Raw genomic sequence first — 25,879 nt, forward strand, 5'->3', positions numbered from 1 at the left:
CCAGACCTACGCTGTGACAGCACGCCAACTCCTTTGGATGCCACAGACTTCTTGCATACAGACCCCAGAATCCCCTCAGCCCCAGTGTCCACACCTCGTCCACACCCTTGTTTCCCTCCACTTTGGGGCAAGGACACAACTATTATCTTGTCTATCACTAAAGCTATATCATGTTTTATATGCTACCTCAGCCTCAGTCCTCCAAACCCTGGCAGCAGGCTGATCTTTTTTACTCCATAATAGGGGCATAAACAGCATGGAAACTAGGCTTACTCTTATTTCTAACAACAATAACAAAAAAAGATGAAAACTGCTTAGAAATTAACAGTCATAAAACTGCACTTTTGTTAACTAGACTAATAATTGCTAAGCACCAGGGACGGTACTCTCTACTCATGGCTGGCTGACTGCTTCAGTCAGCAGAGGACATGCAAATGCTAAATTGTAGACAAGGCGTAGAAGCACCTCCCGCATCAGTCTCATGGGTATAGGTAACTGGGAACGACCTGTTTCAAGAACACACGTCAGAGCCTCCAGCTGAGGCCCTCCCTGCACCGCCTCACCAGCTCTGCGGACGTGAGCTGGGCCGACGGTGCCTGAGTGCACATTCTCAACACCGCAGTCACTCACGAAAAGCAAAGCAGCTGCGTGTGTGGTGTCCTTCCATCTCCCCTGGCCTCCTCAGCTACTCGACCTGTGAGCACCAACACCCCCAAGCCCATCCCCCGCAGGAAAGCGGGGCCCCAACACCGACCTGCTGAACGTCTTGCTGGAACACACACAGCTGCAGCCGCTGGTGGAGCCGGACCTTGCGGTGCTGCCAGATGTTCTCAAGCTGTCGCTGGTGGTGCAGCACCTCATGGATGACATCAAGGACGTGGTGCACAGCCTTGGAGTAGTTGGCAGAGGCCGTGAGGGAGTCGGAGCTGCCAGGAGTCAAAGGCCGCTGGAGCTTATCGAGGAGTGACTTCCCATCCTGGCTCACCTTCCGATAAGACAGAGGGTCGGTTACCCAGGGTCCGCAGCTTTGCCCAGGCTGCGATCCCAGCTCCATGCCCGGGTGCATGTGTGACACACACACACTTACGCCACATAGGAACTGTAGTTTTACTCAATGTTTTATCAAGAACAAAATAAAATTTAAAACAAAGCCACAGGACCAAACGTGGTAAAACACAGGAGTTAAAATGAAAGGATGTTCATTTTCACACATTATAGTAGAGGCCGTTCCTAATGCATAAAGACAGTATTTTGCCGTAAGTGGCATATGTCAGTTGATATAACTGCATTGCTGGGGCATCTGCAAATTAAAATTTAAATGTAATAATTTTCTCTTGAGACATTATGTTAGAATAATCACAGTGGAACAAAATTTTAACGTTGAATCTTGAAACCTCAGTTAAATCAATATGTAGCCCTTGGCAAAGAATATGTCCTTAAACTTTCTGATGTAGCTGGAGAGCATTTCTACTTCCAATAATAAAAAATTTTAAAGTGCTGTTTTACTTGATTAATGAACTTAAAGAAATTTTAATTAAAGTGCCATCATTTTTTAAGAGACTTCAATATTATTTCTATACTATGGCAGCTAACTATCAAATTATAATGAAATGAAAGCATTCAGACCAGCTAAATAAGTAAGCAAAGGTAAGAGTGGAATATGGAAAGAAAACCATTATGTATTTTTCAAATGTAAGTGAATCTTAAGATTTATAAATGACTCTGCCAGATGCAGTAGGAAAAAATACTACCACATCAGACAATAAAGGTAGCGAGTCTTCGGAATAAGTCCTCAGCGCCATGATCTCTGTGCTCAGATACTTCTGAATCTGAAAGCCTCACAGGTATTCTACTGAAAGGAGGAGCAACTGAGAGTCTTGAGAACAGAACAAGGCAAACCCACAGGAGAGAGAGAAAGAGAGAGAGAGAGAGAGAGAGGTGAATGGGACAGACCCATGCAGAAAGCCCCTGCAGGCAGAAGCCTGTGGAATTTCCTTCCATGCTCTCACAACTTTAAAGTTGTGCTAGAATGGAACATATTTGATTAAAACTGATCCAACACGTCAAATTAGCAAAACTTGAGCAGAAACCACCAAGGACAGCAGGTGACAAAGAGCCAACTAACCCACTTAGCATCAGGAAGATGTAAAAACAAAAATGGTGAGAACCTAAGTCTTGTAAAGCAGGGAGTCACCCCCAGGAGCCACTGAATCTCAGGTGGCATTTTCAACACAATGACTTTGGAGAGGGAGGCTCTGTAATGGATTTGGGCAGGAACTCATTGAGGAGGATCCAGAAAGGCAGGAGAGACCTCAAAATGACCACCTATCCTGCTCAATCATCTGAGCTAGGCTCTAACATACAGATGAAGGTTCTTCTTCTTCTTTTTTTTTTTATTTTTATTTATTTATTTTTATGCCTACTCTAACATACACCAATTTTTCCAGGAATGAATGTACCATGTTAATCAAGGCAAAGCAGTGCCTGGTTTCCTTTGGAATTTTATAAGAGCTGCTTAGCATTTCAAAGCAACAGCACAATACTAACATTCTCTGTATTGGTATCCCAATAGAACACATGTCTAGTCTGCATTTGCTGTATTTGCAATACTTTTTTTACCTATGGCCAACACAGATAAAAATCTGAATATCTATTTTTTTTCATCTATTTGCACGTACTTAGGCATTTATAGGAACATATATTATTATAAATCACCTTCGTCTCTAACCTATATAGTAGTATATGATTTACATACATGTACACATATAAATTTCTGTGAAGATAGATCATTCATACATTTTATTCTAGTACGCATCACAGAAAATGTTTTCTTAATTACTGGGGGTGCAGCTTCCTGACTGAAAATCAGTGCCCCAAGCCACACATTCCACATTCTACAGATCTTAGCAAGAATTCTTATAAATATCTTCTCTGTTTTACTCCTTATAATAAACAGAAGTCAAGAAATGTAGAGAGCATGTGATATAGTGAATATGTGTTAGAAGGCTAGAGATCAGAGTATGGCAGAAACTGATAGTTACCTCCTCGGTGTCCACTGGCCCCTCTTTGACAGCCAAACCCCAACAGCCAGCGGTGGCAATTCCCTGGTTATAAAACTGCATTTTCCAACCTCACTTCCAAAAGGAGTGGCCAATGTACAGAAGTAAAAAAATGTTGAGGGGGCTTCCAGGAAAGACGTTTAGGAAGTAGAATATGGTCATCTCCTGCCCCCTTGCTTCTTTCTCTTCCCTGCTGCCAAGAACTTGGTGGAGATGGCTGGAGCTTTGGCAACTAATACTAACCTTGAGGCAGCCTTAAGGATGGCAGCCTACCTCCTGAAAGAGGCAAAAGACAAAAGGATCCAGAGATCTCTTACTAACAGAGCTACTGCACCAGCCCTGCACTGCCAGCCTTGGGACTTCTACACTGACAGAAAGCAAATTTTGTCAGTGGAAGACACTGTGGCAACAGAAGTGGTGGGGAAGATTCCAGGCAAGAGAACATCTCTTACAGCCACGGAGACCAGACAGCACATTCTCGTTTTGGAAACAATTCTATTTCAGTGCAGCTTTTATTTTAAATTTTTAATAAGATTTTGTTTATTTGAGAAGAGAAAGAGCAAGTGCATGCAAGACAGAACACTGGGGTGGGCAGAGGCAAGGAGGGAGAAGAAGACTCCCTGCTGAGCTGGGAGCCCCACACAGGGCTCCATCCCAGGATCTCGGGATCATGACCTGGGCAGACGCTTAACCAATTGAGCCACCCAGGTGCCCCTCAGTGTAGCTTTTGTAGATTTGTCAATTTAAAAGACGAGATATTCAAGCACATAAAGAATATCATTTCTATTTCAGTGACTTTCAGCAAAATGACTGTCTTCATAAGTAGAGTATTAAGTAGAAAAAAAATATATTCTACAAATTTATGAAGGCTACCATTCTATTGCATAGAAATAAAAATTTTTAAATGGTATAGAATAACCATAAGAGAAATAATGAAAGACACTTAAAAGTATAGAGCTGCCCAAATATTACTATATAGTTTACTGAAACAAATAGCCTATGTTTACAGTATGAGATGTAGTTTCTTAACCACAGAACCAGGTGAATTAATTTATTGAAGTTATGTGTTTTGTCTAAAAAGAATTTTTTTTTTTTAGCTCTCAGGCAGTCAAATCCTGTCCCACAAAGGGACAATAGTTGCAAAAAAGAAAATCAACCTTTATTATCAAAAAGCAGGACTTCTGTAATTTTTGAAAAAAGCAAACTGGCTATTTTTTTTAGGTTCTGCTCTTTGTTTTTCTTGGAATACAGTGCTCAGGGTCTTCACAGAGCAAATTACATTTTACAAAGACTAATGTTCTATAAATGTATTAACTAATAATATGTTCTAATAACTAAATCAGGAAAAATTAAAATTCTTTTTTTTTTAAGATTTTATTTATTTATTCATGAGAGACACACAGAGAGAGAGAGAGAAAGGCAGAGACACAGGCAGAGGGAGAAGCAGGCCCCATGCAGGAGTCCGACATGGGACTCAATCCCGGGACTTCAGGATCACTCCCTGGGCTGAAGGCAGCGCTAAACCACTAAGCCACCCAGGGATCCCCTGAAAATTCTTAACTGTTAAAAATCTAGAATAACAATCTGGTTCTTGAATATTTACTTTTATTTTTTTATTATTTTATTTATTTATTCGAGAGAGAGAAAGAGCAAGCATGAGTGAGGGGTGGGGCAGAGGGAGACGCACAAGCACACTCTCTGCTGAGCAAGGAAACTGACATGGGGCTTGATCCCATAATCTTGAGAAATCGTGATCTGAGCCAAAGGCAGATGCTTAACCAACTGAGCCACCACCGGATTCCCTGAATATTTACTTTTAATCAAACCGGACATAAGATTTATAAGACTGGTAAGATCTGGATTCCTGTGTTCTACCACAGCTCACAGAGACTTCCCTATTCTTTTTTTTTAAGGTTTTTTACTTTATTTTTTAAGGTTTTATTTATTTATTCATAGACACAGAGAGAGAGGCAGAGACACAGGCAGAGGGAGAAGCAGGCTCCATGCAGGGAGCCCGATGTGGGACTCGATCCCGGGTCTCCAGGATCACACCCCAGGCTGCAGGCGGCGCCAAACCGCTGCGCCACCAGGGCTGCCCTGAGACTTCCCTATTCTTATTTCTGATACTTGCACTCTACATTTCCCATAAATCAGGTTAGACCTAACCTGATTCTATCAGGAATCTTCTTCATGTACACAAAGAAGGTTCCTCTAAGGAAAGGGAACGGTAGCTGGAGATTATTGCTTGTGGCTGCAAAAATCACAACCCAAAGACCACACGTGACCTACAATATGTCAATTAAGTCCAAATGTGGTGGTGTAGATCTCAAAGTGCTATGAAATGTTATTTCCCAGATATAACCCAAACAAGCAAAGTAGAGAAGATAATATAAAGGCATGACCAGAAATGATGACACTTAGCACATAGTGAAGAAAAGTATCAGCTCAAACGAACACAATTTGTTTTGATTTTTTTTGCAGGGCTTGGGGCTTGCCACGGCCTGCTGAGCACGCACCTTCAGGTTAAGCCTGGGAATGGCTTCACAGCCACCACTATCCTTTCCAACTCCTGCTGAAATGATTCTGAAGTCAAAGTTCTAATAAAGCAGGAAAGAGTGACAATGGGTCCGCATGTCCTGTCACTCTGGTCAATGGTCCTTGCCCAAACAGGTACACTTCCTCCCTGAACCAAGAGGTTAAACTTGTAAGATGGCTACGCTAAGAAGCTCCTACCAATAACAGAGGCGAATGACCTGAAAGTCTTGTACTGGCAGAAGCATTTTCCCATGCATCAGGGAGGCACCTGAGAGAGAAAAGGCAACGTTCTTGCCTTCAGATTTTTTGGCTCCCTGATGATGATGGTGGTTCTTTCCCCAGGCAAAGTTCTTAGGATGGTCCTCTAAAGGCAGGTTTCTAGGGCTTTCAGCTATCAGGCTTCTTACGCAAAACCAGATCAATCTAACCACGTTTGACTCTCTGATACCTCTACAGAGGATCATCAGAAAGGAAGAACCAAAATAAGATGAAAACAGGAAGCTGCTGGAGCAGCCCGGTGAACTGAGTCAGATCTATGAGAGAACGTGGATGTTCTGCAGATTCCAGTTGGACTTGACATTTTGTACTGCTTTATACTTTTTTTTTTTACATTTCAAAATAATCCATTTTTATCTACCTATTTTTTAAAGTAAGCTTTACACCCAATGTGGGGTTTGAACTCATTACCTTGAGACCAAAAGTTGCATGCTCTACCAACTGAGCCAGCCAGGGGCCCCCATGTACTGCTTTATACTTTAAGCCCTTGCAAGGCTTCAAGTCCTGAGGGCAGGAAGAGACTGCTCCACCTCAGATGCTGTGCCAAACACCCACTCCACACCCCGCCTATCAACAGCAATGCTGCGATACTTAACGAGGCTTTGGAACAACAGCCTTACAGAAGCTCCTCTAGAGCAAGGTCTCAGAGCTTCCCCATATACCAAAGATGCAGGATTTTATAAGTTTACGATCAACGTGACTCATTCAGCTGTTTTTCTCATATGCTGTTAACACTAATCATGCCATCACCCATATATATAGTCCTTTAAAAAAGGAAGCCAATTGGCTTCACAGGCAGCAAACCGATAATTTCCATGAGGCCCCATTGAAGTGTGCATTATGTCAGCACATTTGCTTAATGGAGAAACTATTACAGAAATGAAACCTTGATATCACAGCAAATCAGAGCAGTCAAAGCCAACGTGCCATCTCCCTTCCTCCTGCCCCAAGAATGGCTACCCATGCGAAGACTTCAGCAGGTACATGGATGCTCACTGCACAATTCATTCAGTGTTTAGGTTTGCATAACAACATGGGCATGCTGAGATAAAAGTCATCTGTATGAATTTAGTTTATGGAGAAGTAGTTGATGAGTTTGCTTACTTAAAAATAAAATGTAAAAAATGAGTATGCTACATGCTGTTTCTTAAAGTATAGCTTACCCCAGACATGTCTATTGCTTCACTCTCCTCTGATCAACTACAACAGACAATATAAGCCCCAAACGTGGCAAGCTGCAGCAAGTGTGTGTTTACAAGGCACATGTATGCTCCTGCTGCTATATCACAAATAGAAACACCACAGGATGGGTCTAATTAAAACACTGAAAAGCAGGTGTTTGTGTCCTGGAAAAAAAAAAATGCTAGAAGATTTTCCACAGCAAATTTGTGTCATCAGAGACAAGAAACTGCAGGCACTGTTTAAAGAAAAAAAGTATGGGAAGAAGAAGGGAAAGTGAGGAAGGATGAACAAGTCCCATTCTCACATGTCCCTATTCCTCATGGACCCCGTGCCCCAGCAGTGGTTCACAGCCCTGGGAGGAGTGCCTCCTAGGCAGATCACAACCCTTTCAAACAGGGTAAGGACCAGCTCCCAGTATGTGCTCAGTGAAGCCTCTGCAGCAGAGTCATCAGATCAGTAAGGACGTCCATTAAAAATGGATAGAGATTCTCGATCTCTAGGGTAGAGCATGAGCAGCTGCTCTAACCAGCACACCAAAGTTAGAAAACCACTAATTCAGGAAAGGAAAAATCACTTTGAAATCAAAAGCAGGCCTTCCCTTCCAATCTTCCTTCCCCGCCCCTCCTGGCAAAGAGGAAACGGTGCCTCGGGTCTGAGGCAGTGAGGGTGGGGGCGCCAGCACAGGTGTCCCCTGACGGGCTTTCTAAGGATCCGGGAGTGGGGGAAAGAAGCACACAGAGAAGCCAAAGTGGCTAGGAGACTCAGCAGATTGAGAAAATTCACTCACTGAACAAACAGTTAATAGATCTGAGGATAAGAGGAGCCAGGCTTCTTGTCATCTGAGAAGGATTTGTAAATACAGAAAGGGAAAAGCTGGAAAGAGCCCTAATTGGATTAGAAATGGAAGGACCAGTATGGACATGTGGATGTTTAAAACAGACACAGCAGCAGTTTCAGGTGGGTGTGGATGCGTGCATGGGTAGGTGGGTGGGTGGACAGGTACACAGCCACCTACAAAGGTTTCCTGACTGTCTGCCTTGAGGGCCTAGAAGCACTGACACCCCGCAGCAAACAAGCACTCTTATGTGCCCCCATCTTAGTGTCTAAATACCACACCACAGAAATAACTGAACTCCTCGGTGAGATGGCTGATCCCAGGGATGAGGCAGGAAAAGTACAAAGTGTGCCTGGGAACATTACACAAGAAAGTAAGGAGTGCTCAGATAATGATAAGGACATTAAAACAAAAATAAAAAACAAACAAACAAAAGAAAACCACACACAAAAAGGGGCTTCTGCTGGCTAACTATGGACAGTTTAAGCATCAAAATAGAGTATTGGAGTTGAATATACCATAAATACATACTGAAATAATGAATAAATAGGAAAGAGAGAAAATAAAGTTCTTCCTCACAGTAGCAAACCACGTAATAAATAGAGCAGGACTACTGGCCACAGGCCAGCCATCACAAGGGTAGCTGATTGGGGCAAGAACCATCTCCCACAAAATGCTCAAAACCAAATTTTTTTAATGGTGACTTTTCACTGGAGAAACCTTGCAGACACCAACTTCACCAATGGCGGGAGGGGTCAGCATCATGCGACCCTGCTGTGACACTCAGTTTTTAACAGCACAGGAGGAAAATTGGATTGGTTGGGCAGGGACTGAGGGTCATCCTAGAGAATGAGCTATATTCTCTCTCACTGTCATGAAGACTAAAGAATGTTCCACTGTGAAGGAAGCTGAAGAGAGGTGTCCCCTGAGTGTAACGCATGCTGCTGGACAGGACCCCGGGCCAGGCATAGTGAGATCCATGGGAATTAGGGCTGGGTCTGGGGGCAGGATGGCTGTGCTGTAGCACAGCTGGTTCACTAACTGCAGGGACGGAGCGGGGGACGGGGAGAGCAAATGTGGAAAAATGCGAAAACCTGGGAAATGTGGGAGCTCTCTGCACTATTCTAATACTCTTCTATAGTCTGAAACCATTTCAAACTTTAATTAAAAAGGAAAAAAAGTTTGTTCTGTTCTATTGAAAGTCTTTCCTGTTCATTTCACTGTTAGGTTACTGTTTTCCTTAAGTTTATAGCTCAGTCACAACATGTTTTTAGGCTAAAAATTGTGGTTTAAGCCCTTAGCCTGAAAAGCAGTTTACTTGCCATCAAACTATTTAAGACTTTAGTAGCAATATAAAATTTAATGAAACTGCACCACAGGTTAAGTTTCCATGTCAAGATGCCCCATTTCTACAGATTCTATACTTGACTAGAAGTGCAAAGGCAAGAGGCAGACTGAACTGGTCATTGTAGCAGAGGATGTCACTGGTCAGGTCAGGCTGACTTGGACAAAAGTTGTGTCAGCAAAGGCTGATCACCTTGTGAGCAAGCTATTCAACCCCAAAGAGGTCTGGAACCTATCCGGTAACCAAAATGCAGCTCCCAAGAAAATCATTAGTAAGCAGATGAGTGAAGGCCTACTTACACGGTAGACGATATCACTCACTTTCTTTATTACAGGTCAAAGTCAGACAATGTCTAGAGATGGTACTCTAGGGAGAAAGGACTTAATATTTTTTGGAACTCACAATAATCCTCATGAACTAATGTGATGAAAAAATTACAGATCTGTTCAACTTTCACTTTTACTATTAAAAAGGCTATCACTAGGCACCTGGCTGGCTTGGTCGGGTGAGCATCCAACCCTTGATTTCAGCTCGCAACATGACCTCAGGGAGGTGAGATCAGCCCCACATGCAGCTCAACGCCGGGTGTGAAGCCTCCTTCAGATTTTTGTTCTCCCTTCTCTCTCCCAACCCCCTCTAAAAATTAAATAATAAACAAATTAAAAACACTGTCACTAATACTTATATAGGTCCTAAATAAACCAGATAACCAAATTAGCTAAAAATATATTGGGTGCAAAATTAAGAATACAAAGTGGACTTTTGTAACACTCCATGGACAAAATAAAACAGTGCTGAAAAAAAAGGGGGAGGGGGATCTTGTTGGATAAAAAGGTGTCCAGAGAACAATCATGTAGATTTCAACCTTCAGGGCAGGAGGTGTGACCAGATTCTGAAGTAAATATCGAGGCCTTGCGCACATCCACATATCCGTTCCATTCGCCCAAAGGCACCAAAGGATCTGGAGGCCCGGGCCCAAGGACAGGAGAGTGGTAGCTGCTTGGTGAAGCAGGAAGTGCCAGACTGAAAAGCAAGCCACCAATTTCTTCCCTTTGACTCTGACAAGTGTTTTTGTAGTTCCAATCAAGGAAGATGTGGATATACTGAGCATCCACTCTGTGCCCTGCCCTCTGCCAGGGGTTTTGTACTATTACTTACTCCAGTCTCTGATGATCTTTCATCACCACATACACAACTGTAGACGCCAACAATGAAAGGAGAGTGGGGGAAACCTTGCTGAAAACAGGCATGCACCCCCACCCCCCTCTGGGAATTTAACCAGTATCACAAAGGCAGACTGGCCTGATGACCACGACGCGGATGAGGGAGACACAGCTCAAGCTCTCTGCACTCACTAGCACGTGAGAGCACCCAGGGGCAGCAGGATGGTGGCTGAGAGCATGCAACCAGCTTGCCTGGGTTCACGTCTCTGCTCCATCTCCTCCAGTGGCTGACCTGGCACAAGTCATCTCATCTCGGAGCCTCGGTCTCTCATTTTAACAGCACGACCAACAAAGACATGTGCCCCAGAGTTGTGAACATTAAGTAAGTGATCACATAAAGTCCTCAAAAAAGGCCTGTGCCAAGGGCACTTGGGTGGCTCAGTCCATTAAGCATCCAACACTTGATTTAGGCTCAGGTCATTCATGATCTCAGGGCGGTGGGATGGAGCCTACTGCACATGAGCGTGTGTGTCTGTCTCTCCCTCTAATAATAATAAATCAAATTTTAAAAACGTGGCCCAGAAAAAGGGGGCAATAAATAAGATAGAGATATAATAAATAATAATAATTACCTTAAGGTAATAAGGAAAATACAATACTTGGATTTCTAAAACAGCCAGTAGCTTCAAACAGTGTGTGTTTTTGTGCACCTGAGTGGCTCAGTCAGTTGAGCATCTGACTCTTGGTTTCAGCTCAGGTCATGATCTCAGGGTTGTGAGACTGAACCGCACATGGGCCCCACACTCAGTGGGAAGTCTGCTTGAGATTCTTTCCTCTTTTTCTGCCCCTCCCACTTGCATGCTCTCTCTCAAATAAATACACAAATCTTAAAAACAAAATAGCGTATGCTTTTTGATCCAAAACATGAGGCAGTATCAAGTTTCCCCCCTTTCTAGAAAGCTTCATTCAGGAAAATTAAATTGAGTTCAGCTAGACTGAATAGCATGCAAAAATATGTATTTCCTAAGTACTTGCAAGATCAGAATGTTGAAATTTCACTTATTCTAGCAGATGAAAAAACATAAGCACTCTGGAGGAGATCCACAGAGGTCAGAGGGCCAGGAGATGCGCTCAAGCCCCACCCCCCATCCTAGCACACCATACTTTAAAAGTCACAACAAAATTGCAGTGTAACAGGAAGTCTACGACTTTCTCTTTGCATCTAGAGTGAAGTGCCCACTCACCTCGGAATAAGCAAGAGTGATGTGCTCATATATTCCCTGGTGGTGGTGAATGGCGTCCTCCAGATCCTGCAGCTCCGAGGGAAGGTCTACCTCACCACAGGCTTTACACCACGAATCCACGTTGCTCATATACTTGGAAGATTAAAAAAAAGGGGGGGGGGATAATTTCTATCAATGGCAATTTGTACTGAGAAGTAGATTATTTTTTTAACGTGGTTTTGCAATTACAGTAGTTGAGAGAGAGCCTAAGAACGCAGTGGGGCTGAGTGTCCACCTCTGACGGCACTACGTGAGCCCTCACACTAACGCGAGCCACTGCTGGATTCCATCTGAGCTCAAGTCCTTGCAGAAGTCTGGATGACAGCCCCTGGTGACAGGCTCACGGCTAGCAGTCTGTGTGCAGCAGCCATCTGGCATTCCGGTTTGGGCCTCCCAGTTCACTCCGCAGCCCTCCTCCGAACCGCTGGGTGCAAGCGTGCTGCGCCCAGGCCTCAGCCAGGTGGCTGCTCCAGCCTTCCTGCTTTCCTCTAACACAGACGTGCTGATGGAAGCCCTAATGTCTGAAATCCTTTACCTGAACACAGGAAGAGCAGCAGGCCCATTTTTCCAAAAAGATCAAATGAAGGCCACCCAAACTCTTCAGCTGTGCCCACTGAGCCTCCGGGAAGGCCAAGGGAGGTGGCACACTCACTCAGAGGTCTTTTTCACTTTGCATGCAGACAAAAAGGGAAGAGTCTCAGCTGTAGTCTGGGCTGAGAACTGCCATCCAACCTCCCCTCAGTTTTCTCCACTGCCACCCCCGCAGCCCCAGGATCCATCAATAGCAGAGAAATCAGTGGCAGGCCTCCTAGGGAGATCCTATCAGCATTCATCACAAAGAAGTGTCAAACGCAAGTGCAGAAGGCCCAATTAAAGACACTAATTCAATTAAGCCAAATAGGCATGGACACATTTCCTGGACTTTACTTCTTCTACTCTAATTGCCTGGCATCTTTCTACATTTACCAGGGGATGCAAAGGGTGACTATTTAAAATTGGGTGACCTGCCAAACAGGAAACATGCTATGAGTCTCTAAAAATATATAGGAGAATGGCCTCCGAGTTACTTATGACATTTTTAGAAACTTAAAATAAGCAAGTCACCCAAGTAATAATGTTTATAAAAATCCTTTTATTATTAACATATTGGCTCAGAAAAATATCTGTATACAAACCTTGGGGCTTGAAAGCAATTCGTAGGGCATTAATGTGTCATATGATAGCAACTGATGGCTTTAACTGACACCAATGCAGGGAACATCCTCTTGTGATGCATTCCTAACACCAACAGCGCAACAGAAGTAGTAATAAAGTTACTTTACACCTCTCCCCTCCACATGTGTACATGTGTGACTACACACACATATTTCTAAGGATTTCTTGTGTGGAGTGTTCTATAAATGTCAAATAGGTCAGGCTGAATGATTCTAAGTATTCTTGATCTCGATTTTACTTTTTCCACTAATACATTTAACACTAATCACTGTAAACCTTTCTCAAATATGAATTGACTCAGGTTAACCATCATCATTCATAAATCATCAGGTCAAATCACCAGTTAATTGCTCCTGCATGATGGCCACTGTGGCACACCCAGAGTCACCACATATTCTTTAGAAGAAGCTAAAATGCTTCTGTTATAACAAGGTGGAAACAAGTTTCACTTATCAATACCACACAATAAACAGAAGTATTGGGTTAATATATCACTGTACCAAAATGACTATTGAAATATATTCAACTCCAATTTCTGAAGCAACCAGTAAAGAGAAACTTGCGAGATGTTTTATATACACCTGTAGTAAGTTACAATTTTTTCAAGTCTATGGAAAGGGTATTGATTACACTTACTTGAAAAATATAGCCAGGTCCTAAATACAGAGGATGGCCTGCCATGTGGAAATCTCGTGGAGAAGGGATTCTGCACATCTAAATCCACTGGGTTAAGTATGCCAATGACAGAAATAAACCTGGCCATGGTTTCACAGGACTTTTGTACAAGTGTAATTTGTCTTTTGTTTATGAGATGGCAACCCTAGACCCCAAAGGGCAAGCTCTAAGCCCTAAATGCTTTCTGAAATACCCACTGCCACCAGGGTAGCAATCTCCAATCAGAAAGTCAAAAAAGAGAGCACTAATAGGTTTTCCCCCAAGGAAAAGGCATTCTAGTGACAAAGTTCAACAGGTACCTATATGGAAGAGAACCTCTCAGAGCCTTTTAATATGATAACATGCATTACAGATGGGCAACGGGGGCAGCCTAGTATGTACATTCCCAAACTTTTCTGACCATTCTTATGCATTCCACCCCCTCCAAACCACTCCCCCGCAACATGTATCACCATCTTGAGAAACACGGTTTGGGATTACAACACCACAGGAATCTGTCTGGAACAGAGCCTGACCACCCTGTAAAGGACAATGCAGGAGGTGGCTACCATACTCTTGTGAGACCAGAGCAGCCTGTTTAGTCTCTGACGCTTTAGATGTCCATTAGACCAAAACACGAAAACACATGGTATCCAGCTAGGCTGAGGGTAAAGACAGGAGAGGGAGAGAGAAACATTTCTCCATGAATTCAAATCAGGAGCTGCCTATAGAACTGGGACTTGTGATGCTCAGCAGAATGACGACTTTGTTAAAATGTAGCTGAATGCAGGATGATGGGTCTGGCTCAGCCAGTTTGCAAAACTGAGGCAAGTAGATGAGGGCAGAGTAATACCTACAGCTTTAACAGGAGAGCTTAATTAATTAGATTTGTTTTCATAAACATGTATTCCACTACCCTCCATATGCTGAGAGGGTGGAGGTTTCCAATTTGGGAGCTGCTCAGCTGTCTGGCTTGCTCTGCCTGCTGCCACTCGGACCTGGTGCCTTTCTCTGGCGCCTACCTCCCTCCACATGGGGACTCCCAACAGGGCACAGCTGAGCACAGGTGGTTAGCCCATTTAGGAAACAGAAACTGCCTAGAACAGGAATTTTTCAAATATTTCATTGACAAAATTAAAACCAGTTTAAAATGTCTATACACACACATACATGTATAGTATACATAGGAACTCAACAACTCTTAATTTCATTTATGTTTTCATTTTTAGAAAGTATTACCCTAAAAGTTTTATATTTGCCTGTCATTTTTATATTTGCCTACTTCACCATTTTTCTTCATGAGTATCATTCAGCATGCACTCTTTCTGGTTCCTACAAGGAAGATGGGCTCCCTTCTCTCCCTGTGGAAAGCAGAGGAGGGGGGAACTCGTTTCGTGTGCAAAGCTCTGACACCAGCACCACAGTAACTCAGAGGAGACAGGCTCAGTTTGAACCACAATATGCCAGTGATCATATATCATGTACCTTAAACCTGTTCTCTTTAATAACTTTTTCTTTTTATGCATATTTATTCCAGTTTCTTTCTATTCCATGAGAATCTTGTTTTTGTCCACAAGCCAAGAATTAGGCCTATGCTTTTAATAAAGTAAAACATCATTAAAATGGGAATAAGTACATGTGTATTATTTGGCTTAAAAAATCAAAAAGGAATAGTGAAGTATTATTTTCCTCTGAGTTCCAACCCAGACTTACGATAAAATAATCTGGATAACTATGATAAGTCATGTTTACCATAAATGTTATTTCTAAAACTTTTTATGGAAACTGAAGTTTTATAAGGATTTTAATCTAAGTGCTTTGTTGGTGAAAACAGTGTTCTATTATGTCAGGAACTAAAAGACTGTCACAGACCTCAATGGAAGTCCCAACAAAACCAAATCACTCCCCAAATACAGTATAAGGACAATAATACCATCAGCCCCCTCTACGTCACTGGGCTGATATTAAGGATAAAATGACATATTGTGTTAGAGAGTTCTGTAAATTCTAAAGAACTATACAAGTACTGGCACTTTATTTTTGGCTATTACCAAATTGTAGAGGTTCTCATACTCTTAGAGAAGTTGCAGTGATCAGATTGATGGCTCATGGTAAAGGTAAATCTTTATCAGTATTAACAGAACTTTCTGCAGTGATAGAAATGCAGACCCGTGCTGTCTGGTATAGCAGCCAGTGGCCATGATGTGGACACTGTATGGCATTTTAATTTACTTTTACATTATCTTATTAATAAACTTTAAGTAATTTCAGTAAGTGCATATGGTGACTGGCAACCATATTGGACAGCGCAGCTCTAGACTTTTTTTTTTTTTTTTTCTTAAAGAAAGTCAGGCTGCCACAAGCAGCACCTCATTTGGATGTGTTGGAAGTTTGACTACCCTCCTTTCCACAAATGGACCCTGAAGGTTTGTGGGAGGCGTTCTAGCAGGAAAGCACAGGTACCGCCATGCTCTTGACCAAAGAACATCCTCTTCTTTCGGGAAAAGTCACCATCCTGGGTGCAGTATGCAGCTCTGGGAGGGACACTGTGGAGTGGGGATGGAGGAGGGGGACACCCGCCTGGCCAGTCAAATCAACCCTGGCGATCAGTGGGGTGACAGATGTCACAGCCTGATCACCTTCACATTCTAGATCATTCTTTTTTAATAGTAAAAACTGGAGATGGAAAGGTGAAATAAAATCAATCACTTTCTTTTGTTTTACAAAAATGTAATTCTAGTGACATTTGCTAGGAAAGCTTCCTAGTGTGAAGAGACTATCCAGTGGATATGCCACATGACCAAAAGACATGAAGGCTGGAGCCCCGGACACCGTGTACTAGTAACACTGCTGGCCTTGTGGTCCTGTCTCCCTGCTTGCAAACGGAGATTCTGGTTGCACACACAGCCTCCCTAGAGGTGAGGACATGAGAGTGAATGGATGGCTGAGATGTCTTCAGAATACATGCTGTCTATCCAATGTTCTCATCTAGTCTACTTCTCAAGATTTAGGTTTGCAAAATCACCAGCAAACACCAACATAAAAACTACCCACCAAGATGGCAGAGGAGCATGGCGGGGCAGTGCCGGGCCCATATTCCCCCCAGCTGGGAGCTGTAATCCTTACAGGGAAGGCTGCTTCCCTGGGTAAAACCATCAACAATGGGGTCAGGCCTCCCCAGTCAGATTTAATTTCTTATAGATACATCTGGAAGGGTTCAGAGGTGGCTAAGCTGGAAACCTAATTTACGACATCCAAGTTTCTGGTCCTCTTCTAGGTGGGCTTATGCAAACAGCATACATGTAACTGGAAGACAAAGCATTCTAGAAAAGGACCAAAGCTGAGCTGTTTCTCTCCTGGAAAGAGGAAAAGTACTTAGTAGATGTGATCTCCCTTCACACATCAGAATTTCAAGGATGTTACTCTTTGTTCAGTGAAGGGGAAGATTCCCAATACGTTTCTGCTTGAGAGTAGAGACACACTCTGAAGACGTTCTCATGTCCCATCTGCACATTTCAGTCGTGTGCGGGGCTCCGCCAAGATGCCAGGCCCTTTCTTCACCAGGCTTCTTCTCTGGCTACTCTATACTCACAGAGACCTCAGGCACTGTTACAGTTTACACAAGATCCCACGAAACTATGTTCAATAATGTATTCATCTAGTTTAGTTTCCTTCAAATCCATAAATTACAGTCATTCATCTTATCCAAATGAAAACACCCCAGGCTCTCATGATGCTGCATATTTGAAATACGTGATAAATTTTTTAGAGGAAAAAATGTCCCATGGCACCCACATTTCTAGATTATTTTCAAGCAGGTCAGAACAGCAATTAACTTTGGGGTTTATTTATAATTCTGAATCCTACCATGTTTATGAAAGAGATTTTCTTGTGTGTTACTATGCTTCAGACCATCTGCTATTCACCCATGTAGCTTGTCACATCTCACATTTATTCATATTATCTTCATGGAACTTTCTGAGAGCCCACTATCAGTTTATACACTTCTAGTTACAAGAGGTTGCTGTATCCCATAATATGTTACCACTCCAGATGACATATGTACAGGGACCATACATATGGCATACATCACTTTTTTAAAAACCTCTTTTGTGTGTGGGGGCTTTTGTTTATTCTTTATTATAAAGCTAATTAAATGCGTAAGTTTAGGAAGGTGATAAATCTTACTATTGGAATCTGGATGTATCTGTTCACAGCTTTCACGTGAAGCTACTAAGACTTTTTTCTCTTTATATTCCATTTAGTTTCCTCTCTTGCTTCATACTTGAAAGGTTTCTACAGTCAAGATCACTACTAATTAGGGTCTTGTGCAACATTCTCGCTGCCTTGCCAAAACCCTGGGCAAGCTGGGACCTCTATCTTACCTATACTGACTTCACTCCTCAACCGGGACTGTCTCTAGATTACAAAGAGATAGCAGCATCAATACAAATCCCTATGAATGTAGTCTCCCCCCAACATCAAAGATCATCCCTATCAATATTTCTCCCTGAAAATAAGGCTTCTTTCCCATGTGTCTTCCTAGTGGCTAAAAGTTCCTGTGTTCTTTCTCTACAACTTGAGAAGGTATCTCCCTGCCCAGCACACTTTCCACTACTAAAGTCTGAGTCACAAGCAAAGCACTTCCTTTGTGCTACTTTCAGAGTGTCTGCTTAAGCAAGCTCACTAGAGGAGGATTGTAGAGGTGTGGTGAGTGGTACGCATATTTATGTGTTACCTTTTTAAGTATTTTGACTAGCACATCTGCAAATGAAGCCAATGTGGAGCCTGGATCCATACACATGATTTCATAAATGTGAAAGAACTGTCAACTGCCTAACCAAAAGCCACTTTTGAACCCTAGCCCTTGCTGGCAGAGCCTGCCTACTGCTGTGTAGGCTACAAAGCCACATTCACCTTTTCCCACCCTCCCCTGTAGCTAGGGTGGGGCCTGCACCCCGCTCTTGGTCAATGGAAATGGAGGCGAGGTATTTTGGGATGGAGGGGCCTTCTGAAAATAAAGTTTCCCTGATAAAAGTGACAGGCTCCACAAAACCGAACTATAATGGACACTGTGGTTGAGGCGCAAGAGCTGCGGCATCATCTCTGTGGTCAGGAGAGGAAGGCCAAGGCAACCTAAGAGGAGCAGACCCCAGGCCTGCCATTGCTGTATAGCTAGAACTCCCTATACTTTACAACTTCCTGCTTTGTGTGAAAAGCAAACCCCTGATATTTAAACCTAATAATCAGGCATTGTTACTTGCTGCCAAAGCATCCTAATTAGGGTTTGTGGGAGGAGTTCTAGCAGGAGAGCACAGGTACCGGCATAATTAAAATATTAAAGTGATAGTAAGGGAAAAAGAGCAGTGGCTACCACTTATTAGTACTTACTGTATCCAGGTACTCTATGGGCTGCCTAATATGAATTATCTCATTTACATGATAAAATACTCCCCCTAAGTAGATTCTTTTATTTCCACTTTACAGATGAGAAAACCAAGGAACAGAAGGTGAAGTAACTTGCTAAAGACTGCACAGCACAGGGTAAGAGAGCTAGGGTTTTAACTCACAGCTGCCTGACCAGAGAGCTCATGTTCTTAAGCACTAGACATGCCATACAAAAGTCCTCCAAGGATCTGGCCGCAGGTTGGGAGGGTCCTGGGGTAGGAAGTGTTCCAGCCACCACCTTGTGGGCTGTGGGTCCCAGGCACTGACCTTTTCAGCCTTCTGGTGGAAAATGGAGGACATGTCCAGCAAGGTACTCCGCTCATCCAGGGCTGCCGCAAATGCCTTCCACTCCTGCTCCAGCTGATTCGCAATCTGCTTAATCTGCTGAGAGGCGTAGTGGCCAGACTCTACCAAGCGATTTGCCACTGACATTATGCGATTTATATTAACATACACGTTCTGCAAAAGAGGGAGAGAAAGAGGGCTTGTCAGAGGAAGGCAAACAAGAGGCTTCCTTGTAAGAACCATGGATGATAGCACTTTGTGAAACACTGCCCACTAACTTCAATTTTATTTGTCACAGCAGAATCACCTGGTATATAACAGTGTACATATTTGCTCTCTGATTTCCATAAACTCTAAATATTGGTTTCAATTGCTATTTTTAAAACTGCAAAATTACAAATCAACTAGCTGAGAGGCAGCCTGGTAGGCATAAAGCAATTGAGTACACAAGTGGGTGCACACAAATACACTCTTACTCACTAGTTGGCTTCGAATCCTGAAAAGGGTCCAGATGGCAAGCCTACTGATAAGTAGTCACCCAGAACTGAGAAAATCCAACACTGCAGGTTTTAATTAGAGCCCAGGAACCACATGCTACCCACTGAGCGACCACAGGCTGCTCTCTGTAGAAACAAGCTCTCCTGTCTACACAATGAGCCCGAGTTGTCTGTGTGGGGCCAACAGAGAATCTTCTATAAACCGACCCACTTTCGCTACGGAAGGGGAATTGAGGCACAAAAGGAAGGAACAACACTATATGCAAACTTTTGATCAAGTGTTCCACTCTGTGGAAATGCCCATCTTTGAGCCTACCAGTCTACTGCAAAAATAATGGCATGAGGTTGAAAAACAGGACAACTTTGTCCCCCATTCTCACCCTGCTATGCTCCTTTCCACCTTCAGTTGCCTTTGAGGTTCCTAGTCCAGCAGAGGCAGTGGTAGGAAACACACACCTTCAACAAACCCCAGGTGGTTGTTCTTCATTGCAACAGCATTCCTCTTGATGGGTCCCCCAACATCATAGACACCTTGTCAGCCTCTCCCAGTTTTGCTACTAAACCTAATTACCCAACCTGTCCAAACCTCTATTTTTCCTGCTTCCTCCCCACTTTGGCTATGGTCCCTAGGGCCCCTTTCACAGGGCCATACACCCCACACAGCCTACTCGTGGTCACCTCGTCTGCAGCCCACCCAGGAAGCCCCATGAAGAATGTGCTTATCCATCCATTCTTTGTACCATCCTCTCTACTCATTCTTTCCCTCCATTCTGACCCAAATCTAAACGAGGTGGAGTCACTCCAGGATTAGAGTCACAGCCTCTGAGTTCCTCTTCTGGGTGCATCTGCAGCCTGGAGTCAGCTAGTAGATGTCCGGTGTCTAAAGCAGCAGGAAGAGAGGGCATGTGTGAAGTTGTGATAGGCAATCAAGGCCACAGTCAGTGGGAAACAGACCTCATTGGCTCTTGTGGCAATAATTCTCTAACTAGTAGCCTTTAGTCAAAATTAATCCCTCCCCTGCCCAGATGTGTTCTCTCCCTCTAGTTGTAGGTGCCTAGAATACTAATTTTTATAATGTTTGTATCATTAAAGAAGAAAACCAACTCCAAGGGTCTACTGGGAAGAGCATAAGCAGATGCCCTCTGTTAGAATCCAGAGCAGAGCCCTGCATTCAAGAAGGCTCCACCATGGGAACCACTGAGGCAGTCACTCCCACTGAGGTTCTGTTACAGTGTCCTGCATCACTTTCAGATCCTCAAACAGATTCCACTATGCGTAGAGGGTCTGTGGATTAGATCTTTCCCATCACTCCATCACTGCCTATGCAGATAAAGGAACGTGGTGGCATGCAACCCAACAAACCACCTGTACACCAATATGGCAATATAGGATTCCTTTTGTTAAAGTACCTACCTCTAGTTTTTATTGTTACAGCTTTTAAAAGTATCTGTGACAATGAGCAGAATTGTTGGCATCCCTTAACATGCTTTAGAGACTGTCAACTTTTCATAGTGATGTTTAGCATTTTCATTTTGCCAAAAAAAGTTGAAAACACTGTAGGAAGCACAGGAAAGGGCTGAAGGTTAATAGGCCCTTGCTCTGCATAAAGCAATGTCCTAGATAGACACCTAGCTCTCATGGACGTTCAGCAGACTAGGGGTGGAAGCTCTTCTAGCAGCTGCCACCCACCATGGCATAGGGTTACCCCACTCTTTCATTCAAACTTCTAACTTAAAAAAATAATAGAAGTTTATTGCAAAGAATCAGAAAACAGACTTAAACCTTAAAAAAGGGGGAGACATCACCCACATTTTTAAGAATTTTAACAATGTTTTTACTTGGTGATATCATGACTGCTAATACATTACCAAGCCTTACTATGTGTTCAGCATTATCTTAGTGCTTTACATGTGCAGGGGAAAGACAATTACGGAATTCTATGGGAGACAGATATAACCCCCACTTTACAGATTAGGAAACTGAGGCTGGCAGAGACTGAACGGACTGCCCAAAGTCACGTGGAAACTGGAAGGCTCAGATTAGAAACCTCTGCATTCCTAACCCATTTTCTGAATCTACTAATAACGCTGGGGCAGGGGAGGTATTTTCTGTTCTAGATTTTCTAAAATGTATTTTAGTGTTTCCTGTTTCTATAGTATGTGATATAATGCACTGAACATCTTCCACCACTAGCTGCAGTTTCAGAGTAGCTTGATAAATTGAAAAAATTTCTCAGGAAAAAATTCTAAGAAGATTCCTCCAAAGGTAACATTTTGGCTCTTCTCATCTATGCCCAGGTTTGAACATTTAAACCAGAAATTCCCTTACCTCAAATTCCAGAGTAGATTACCAAACTTTTTTGATGGAGTCTATTACAAAAAATTTATTGTTAAATGTTACCTTTAAACTACCTAAATTGGAGCACTTAGTTGGCCAAACTTTATGAAATGACATCTTATTGAATTAATTTAAACAAAGATACTGTCTTCGTACTATTTTGATGCTCTGTAACAAATGTTATAAGGCCCAAGAGTGGTTAATTCTCATAAGACTAGCTCAAAGTCCAAACCAAAACTCCTTGTCCCCAAAAAGGATATTTCTAGAAGGTTAACTGTCTACAGAAATAACATGTGTCCTATAGAACAACACAGAGTTTTATTTTAGTTATATTAACTCCAAAAATGTAACAAAAGTACTATTCAGAACTCATTATTTTTTTTTTTTTTGTCATTTTGTTTAATAGTCCTAAAACAACCCACCACTGGTCACAACAGGTCGAGGGAGTCAACCTCTACTGGAGCCAGGGAATTCCAGGCATGGCCAATGTCCAGACCCTAATAATACTTCAGTTCAACCTGGAGGGAAATCTCATGTTTTAGGAGAATTGGAGTATGCCCTTGAGGCAGATAGCAGGCAGGCTGGCTTACTTCTTCCTCATGAAGGGCAGCCCAACAAACTGACAGCAGCCCTGCTCAGGTCACTCACCTGGCCACTGAGCAGTTTTTCTGGGGCCCTGACAGGCTCCTAAAAGGTATAGCACAGGACTTGGCATCAAAATCATCCATGTTGAACTGGCCAAGTAATTGATTCAAGTTTCACTGATGTGTTTGCTTGTTTTCACATTTTTGTTTGTGTAAAACTTAAAAGAAGCTGTAGATACTGCTACCAACCAAGAAGTACACACACTTGGAGGTCAGCACCTACCACCACATCAGTAACTCTCCTGGCCCCATGTGGCCTCCTGGCAGAGTGCTGGGACACCATCTGTGTAAATACCTCCCGTCTGCTGCAATACTCTCACATACAAGATACCTCTGTTCTGACAGTATCTTACCATACAGTTCATGGCAAAGTGATTGTGCTGTGTCTGGAGTTCCATTGCATGAGGATGGCTGGTCCCAATTTCAGTGTAGCTGTTCAGAAACAGGCCCTTGTTATGTGTGATCCAGTCAAACATCTACCAGAATGAAAAAAAGACAACCTGAAATCACTCCAGAAAAAGAAATGACAGGCACAGAAGCAGGGCAAAACCAATCAAGGGCATGGTCCTTGCTCTGACAACCTCTCGGAAGATTCTTGAATTTTAAGTAAGCAGTTCTGAACTTGCATGACCTCCAAGAAAATCTTATCTAATGTGTCCCTTTGACTGATGAGATATTAAGAAGCAGACAGGCAAAGAGAGGTATTCAAATCCCCCAGGCTAATTAAAACTAACCTTTTGACTCTCAACCCAGCCTCTCTGCTCTACTAAACTGCCTGGTGGCCACACTGCTCTTTAACAAGAGGCCTGTTCGGTGAGATGAGGGACATACAAATATCTGGATGGGTTCTGTTATGCTCACAATGGCTGAGGGTAAGTCCAGTGACTATAAGATCATACATGCTTTTGTGCAAACAGTATTTTAAAACTGTGTAAATGCAAACAATAAAATTTACTATCAAAAAATAGAAAGGACTGAGGATAAAAATTTTAATGATGATATATCCCTCTCAAGGTTCAACACAGATGCTACCCAGAAAAAGAGGTCAGTTATGTTGCTGATAAAGAAAACGTTTAAGCAAAAAGAAATAACTATAATTATTAGGACTGGTATCATGACTTGAACCATTATTCCAGAGATAGTCACCTGTTTTTTGAGTAATTGAAAGGAAGATTTTCCCAGTGTCTTTGACAAGGCACTTCTTTAAACGTAAGTACACTGACAGGTCAAAAGCTTGCCAAACAACAGTAGGGACTATCACTGTTTGAAATGTCCTTTTGTATCAAAGATTTGTGGTGTAGTTGTTTTTTTTTTTTTTTTTTTTACTTTAGAGAATATTCTCCTGTCGGTGACAAGAATTCAATGAGCTCAAATTAAGAGTGATTAATTCACCCATGTTCATGGCTTGCAACACAGTCCTATAAATAAGTGTCCTGTTCCCACCCTGCTAAGACAGAGTTAGCTGGAAACACAAGCATCCACTTGGACCAGCTCTTTTGTATGAAGCATGAGAATAAAATGAGACCATCAGTAATCACTGCCCATATTTCCCAGAAACTATTCTTTTTAACACCTTATTCATCTTTTATTTTAAAAATATGGTCAATAATGATCTGAATGCTGTTCTGTCACTGGCTTTATAGGAATGGAGCAGCTAGGAGCAAAACACACACATACATAACAACTGCTTTTGATCCTATAATTCCATAAAACTTTCACTCTTTTAACTCAAGATATCCTCATCTCTCTTATCGGCATTCTAAACCAAACTGTCAGTAACCAATAACTCAAAGTTCCCCAAATGGCATTGGCTTGCACCACCAGAGAAGCTGGAAGGCAGATTTAGAGCAGATCTCTGGAGGGAACCAACGAGAGGGCATGGCTGGCTCTTCCTCGATCCTTTCTCCTGACCAAAGCTGGCCCCCCAGCTGCTGGGACCCAACAGTCCAGGGAGCCTTCTGTGTCTCATTTCAGCTCCCCTCTCCCTGCTCCTTTACCTTTTCAGCGTCCTGTTCAAACAGCCTTAGCTGAAAGCACTGGTCCAGCTTCAGTTTTCGTACATGCCACATCTGATGCAGATGCTGCCGTGTTGAGTGCAGCCTATCCAACATGGCGGACACCTTGGGTAGGAGGCTCTGCAGGTCCGCATTGCCTGACCCAGAGTTCTTTTTGGGAAAGCTGTCACTGCTCTGAATCCTCTGGAGCAGCTTCTGTCCCTCTAAATCTAAGTCTTCTATAGGGGCCTTAATCACCTTCTTCTTTAGCTGGGAATGTTCCTCAATCATATTCCGAGCCCCCTCTAAATCCTGAGGCAATTCTTTCTTGGCTAGGATGTCCTGAAGTTCCTCCAGCCGAGAGAGCATGTGGGTTGCATTGCTAATGTAGTCTTCAAAAGCAACTCTGATTTCAATCCATTCTTCATGGTTGTATTCCAAGCAGCCATCAAACTCAGGAGTTAGCTGAGAAGGATCAACTACTTTGGTAAGGCCTTCTAAAGAGACCATATTTGTCTTAAGGGGGAAAAAAAATCATGTATGAGAAGATGAACCAATTTTCTGTGGTCTTATCATAATGCAATTTACAATACTTACTTACAGATTTTCAAACGTAAAGCAAGTACTCTCTATAGAAAACATGCCTTGTTCTGGCCCCAAAAAACAAATGTCGATGAAAGAAACATTACCAGTAGTCAGTGAAAGAGAAGTCCATTAGAGCAAAATGTTAAGTTAGAACACCTAAAATTATAGGACATTGTATCTCATGAGAGCTAAAGAAATGAGATTTCTTTCCAAGAATGTGGAAACTAACCTGCTCTCTTAGGCACATTAACTGGGAAATGTCTTAAATTGCAATACAGAGCAGCTGACTTAGAAATTTTACTTTCATCAATGTATTCTTTCTCATCCGCACCACTCTAGCATCTCACAACAGAAAACCCTACGGAAGCCTCCTACTCTCTACAATCAATCCAATATCTTGTCTTACTCATGGGCTTCCAAAACCCTATGAAGTACCACCTCCCTCTAAGGACATGTGTTTGTAAGCTGTTTATTAAGTGATAAACACTTAGTAAGAACAATCAGAACACTTAATAGGAACAATCAGAACACTCCCACGGCTC

General features: G+C 42.7%; 1 protein-coding gene across 4 annotated transcripts in view; it reads right to left on the reverse strand.

Annotated features, from left to right (window-relative positions):
• Positions 1 to 25,879, reverse strand: part of TRIO (trio Rho guanine nucleotide exchange factor) — a 360,632-nt gene that overhangs the window by 192,596 nt on the left and 142,157 nt on the right. For all 4 annotated transcript variants that reach the window (XM_055308019.1, XM_055308020.1, XM_055308021.1 and 1 more), the window contains 5 exons: positions 24,756 to 25,268; positions 23,112 to 23,234; positions 19,263 to 19,454; positions 11,640 to 11,771; positions 755 to 985 (listed from right to left, as the gene is read on the reverse strand). In XM_055308019.1, the coding sequence (XP_055163994.1) occupies positions 755 to 985; positions 11,640 to 11,771; positions 19,263 to 19,454; positions 23,112 to 23,234; positions 24,756 to 25,268 (1,191 nt within the window). The remainder of the gene's footprint in view (positions 1 to 754; positions 986 to 11,639; positions 11,772 to 19,262; positions 19,455 to 23,111; positions 23,235 to 24,755; positions 25,269 to 25,879) is intronic.

The sequence above is a fragment of the Nyctereutes procyonoides genome, unplaced genomic scaffold (assembly GCF_905146905.1).
Source record: "Nyctereutes procyonoides isolate TBG_1078 unplaced genomic scaffold, NYPRO_anot_genome, whole genome shotgun sequence".
NCBI lineage: Eukaryota > Metazoa > Chordata > Mammalia > Carnivora > Canidae > Nyctereutes > Nyctereutes procyonoides.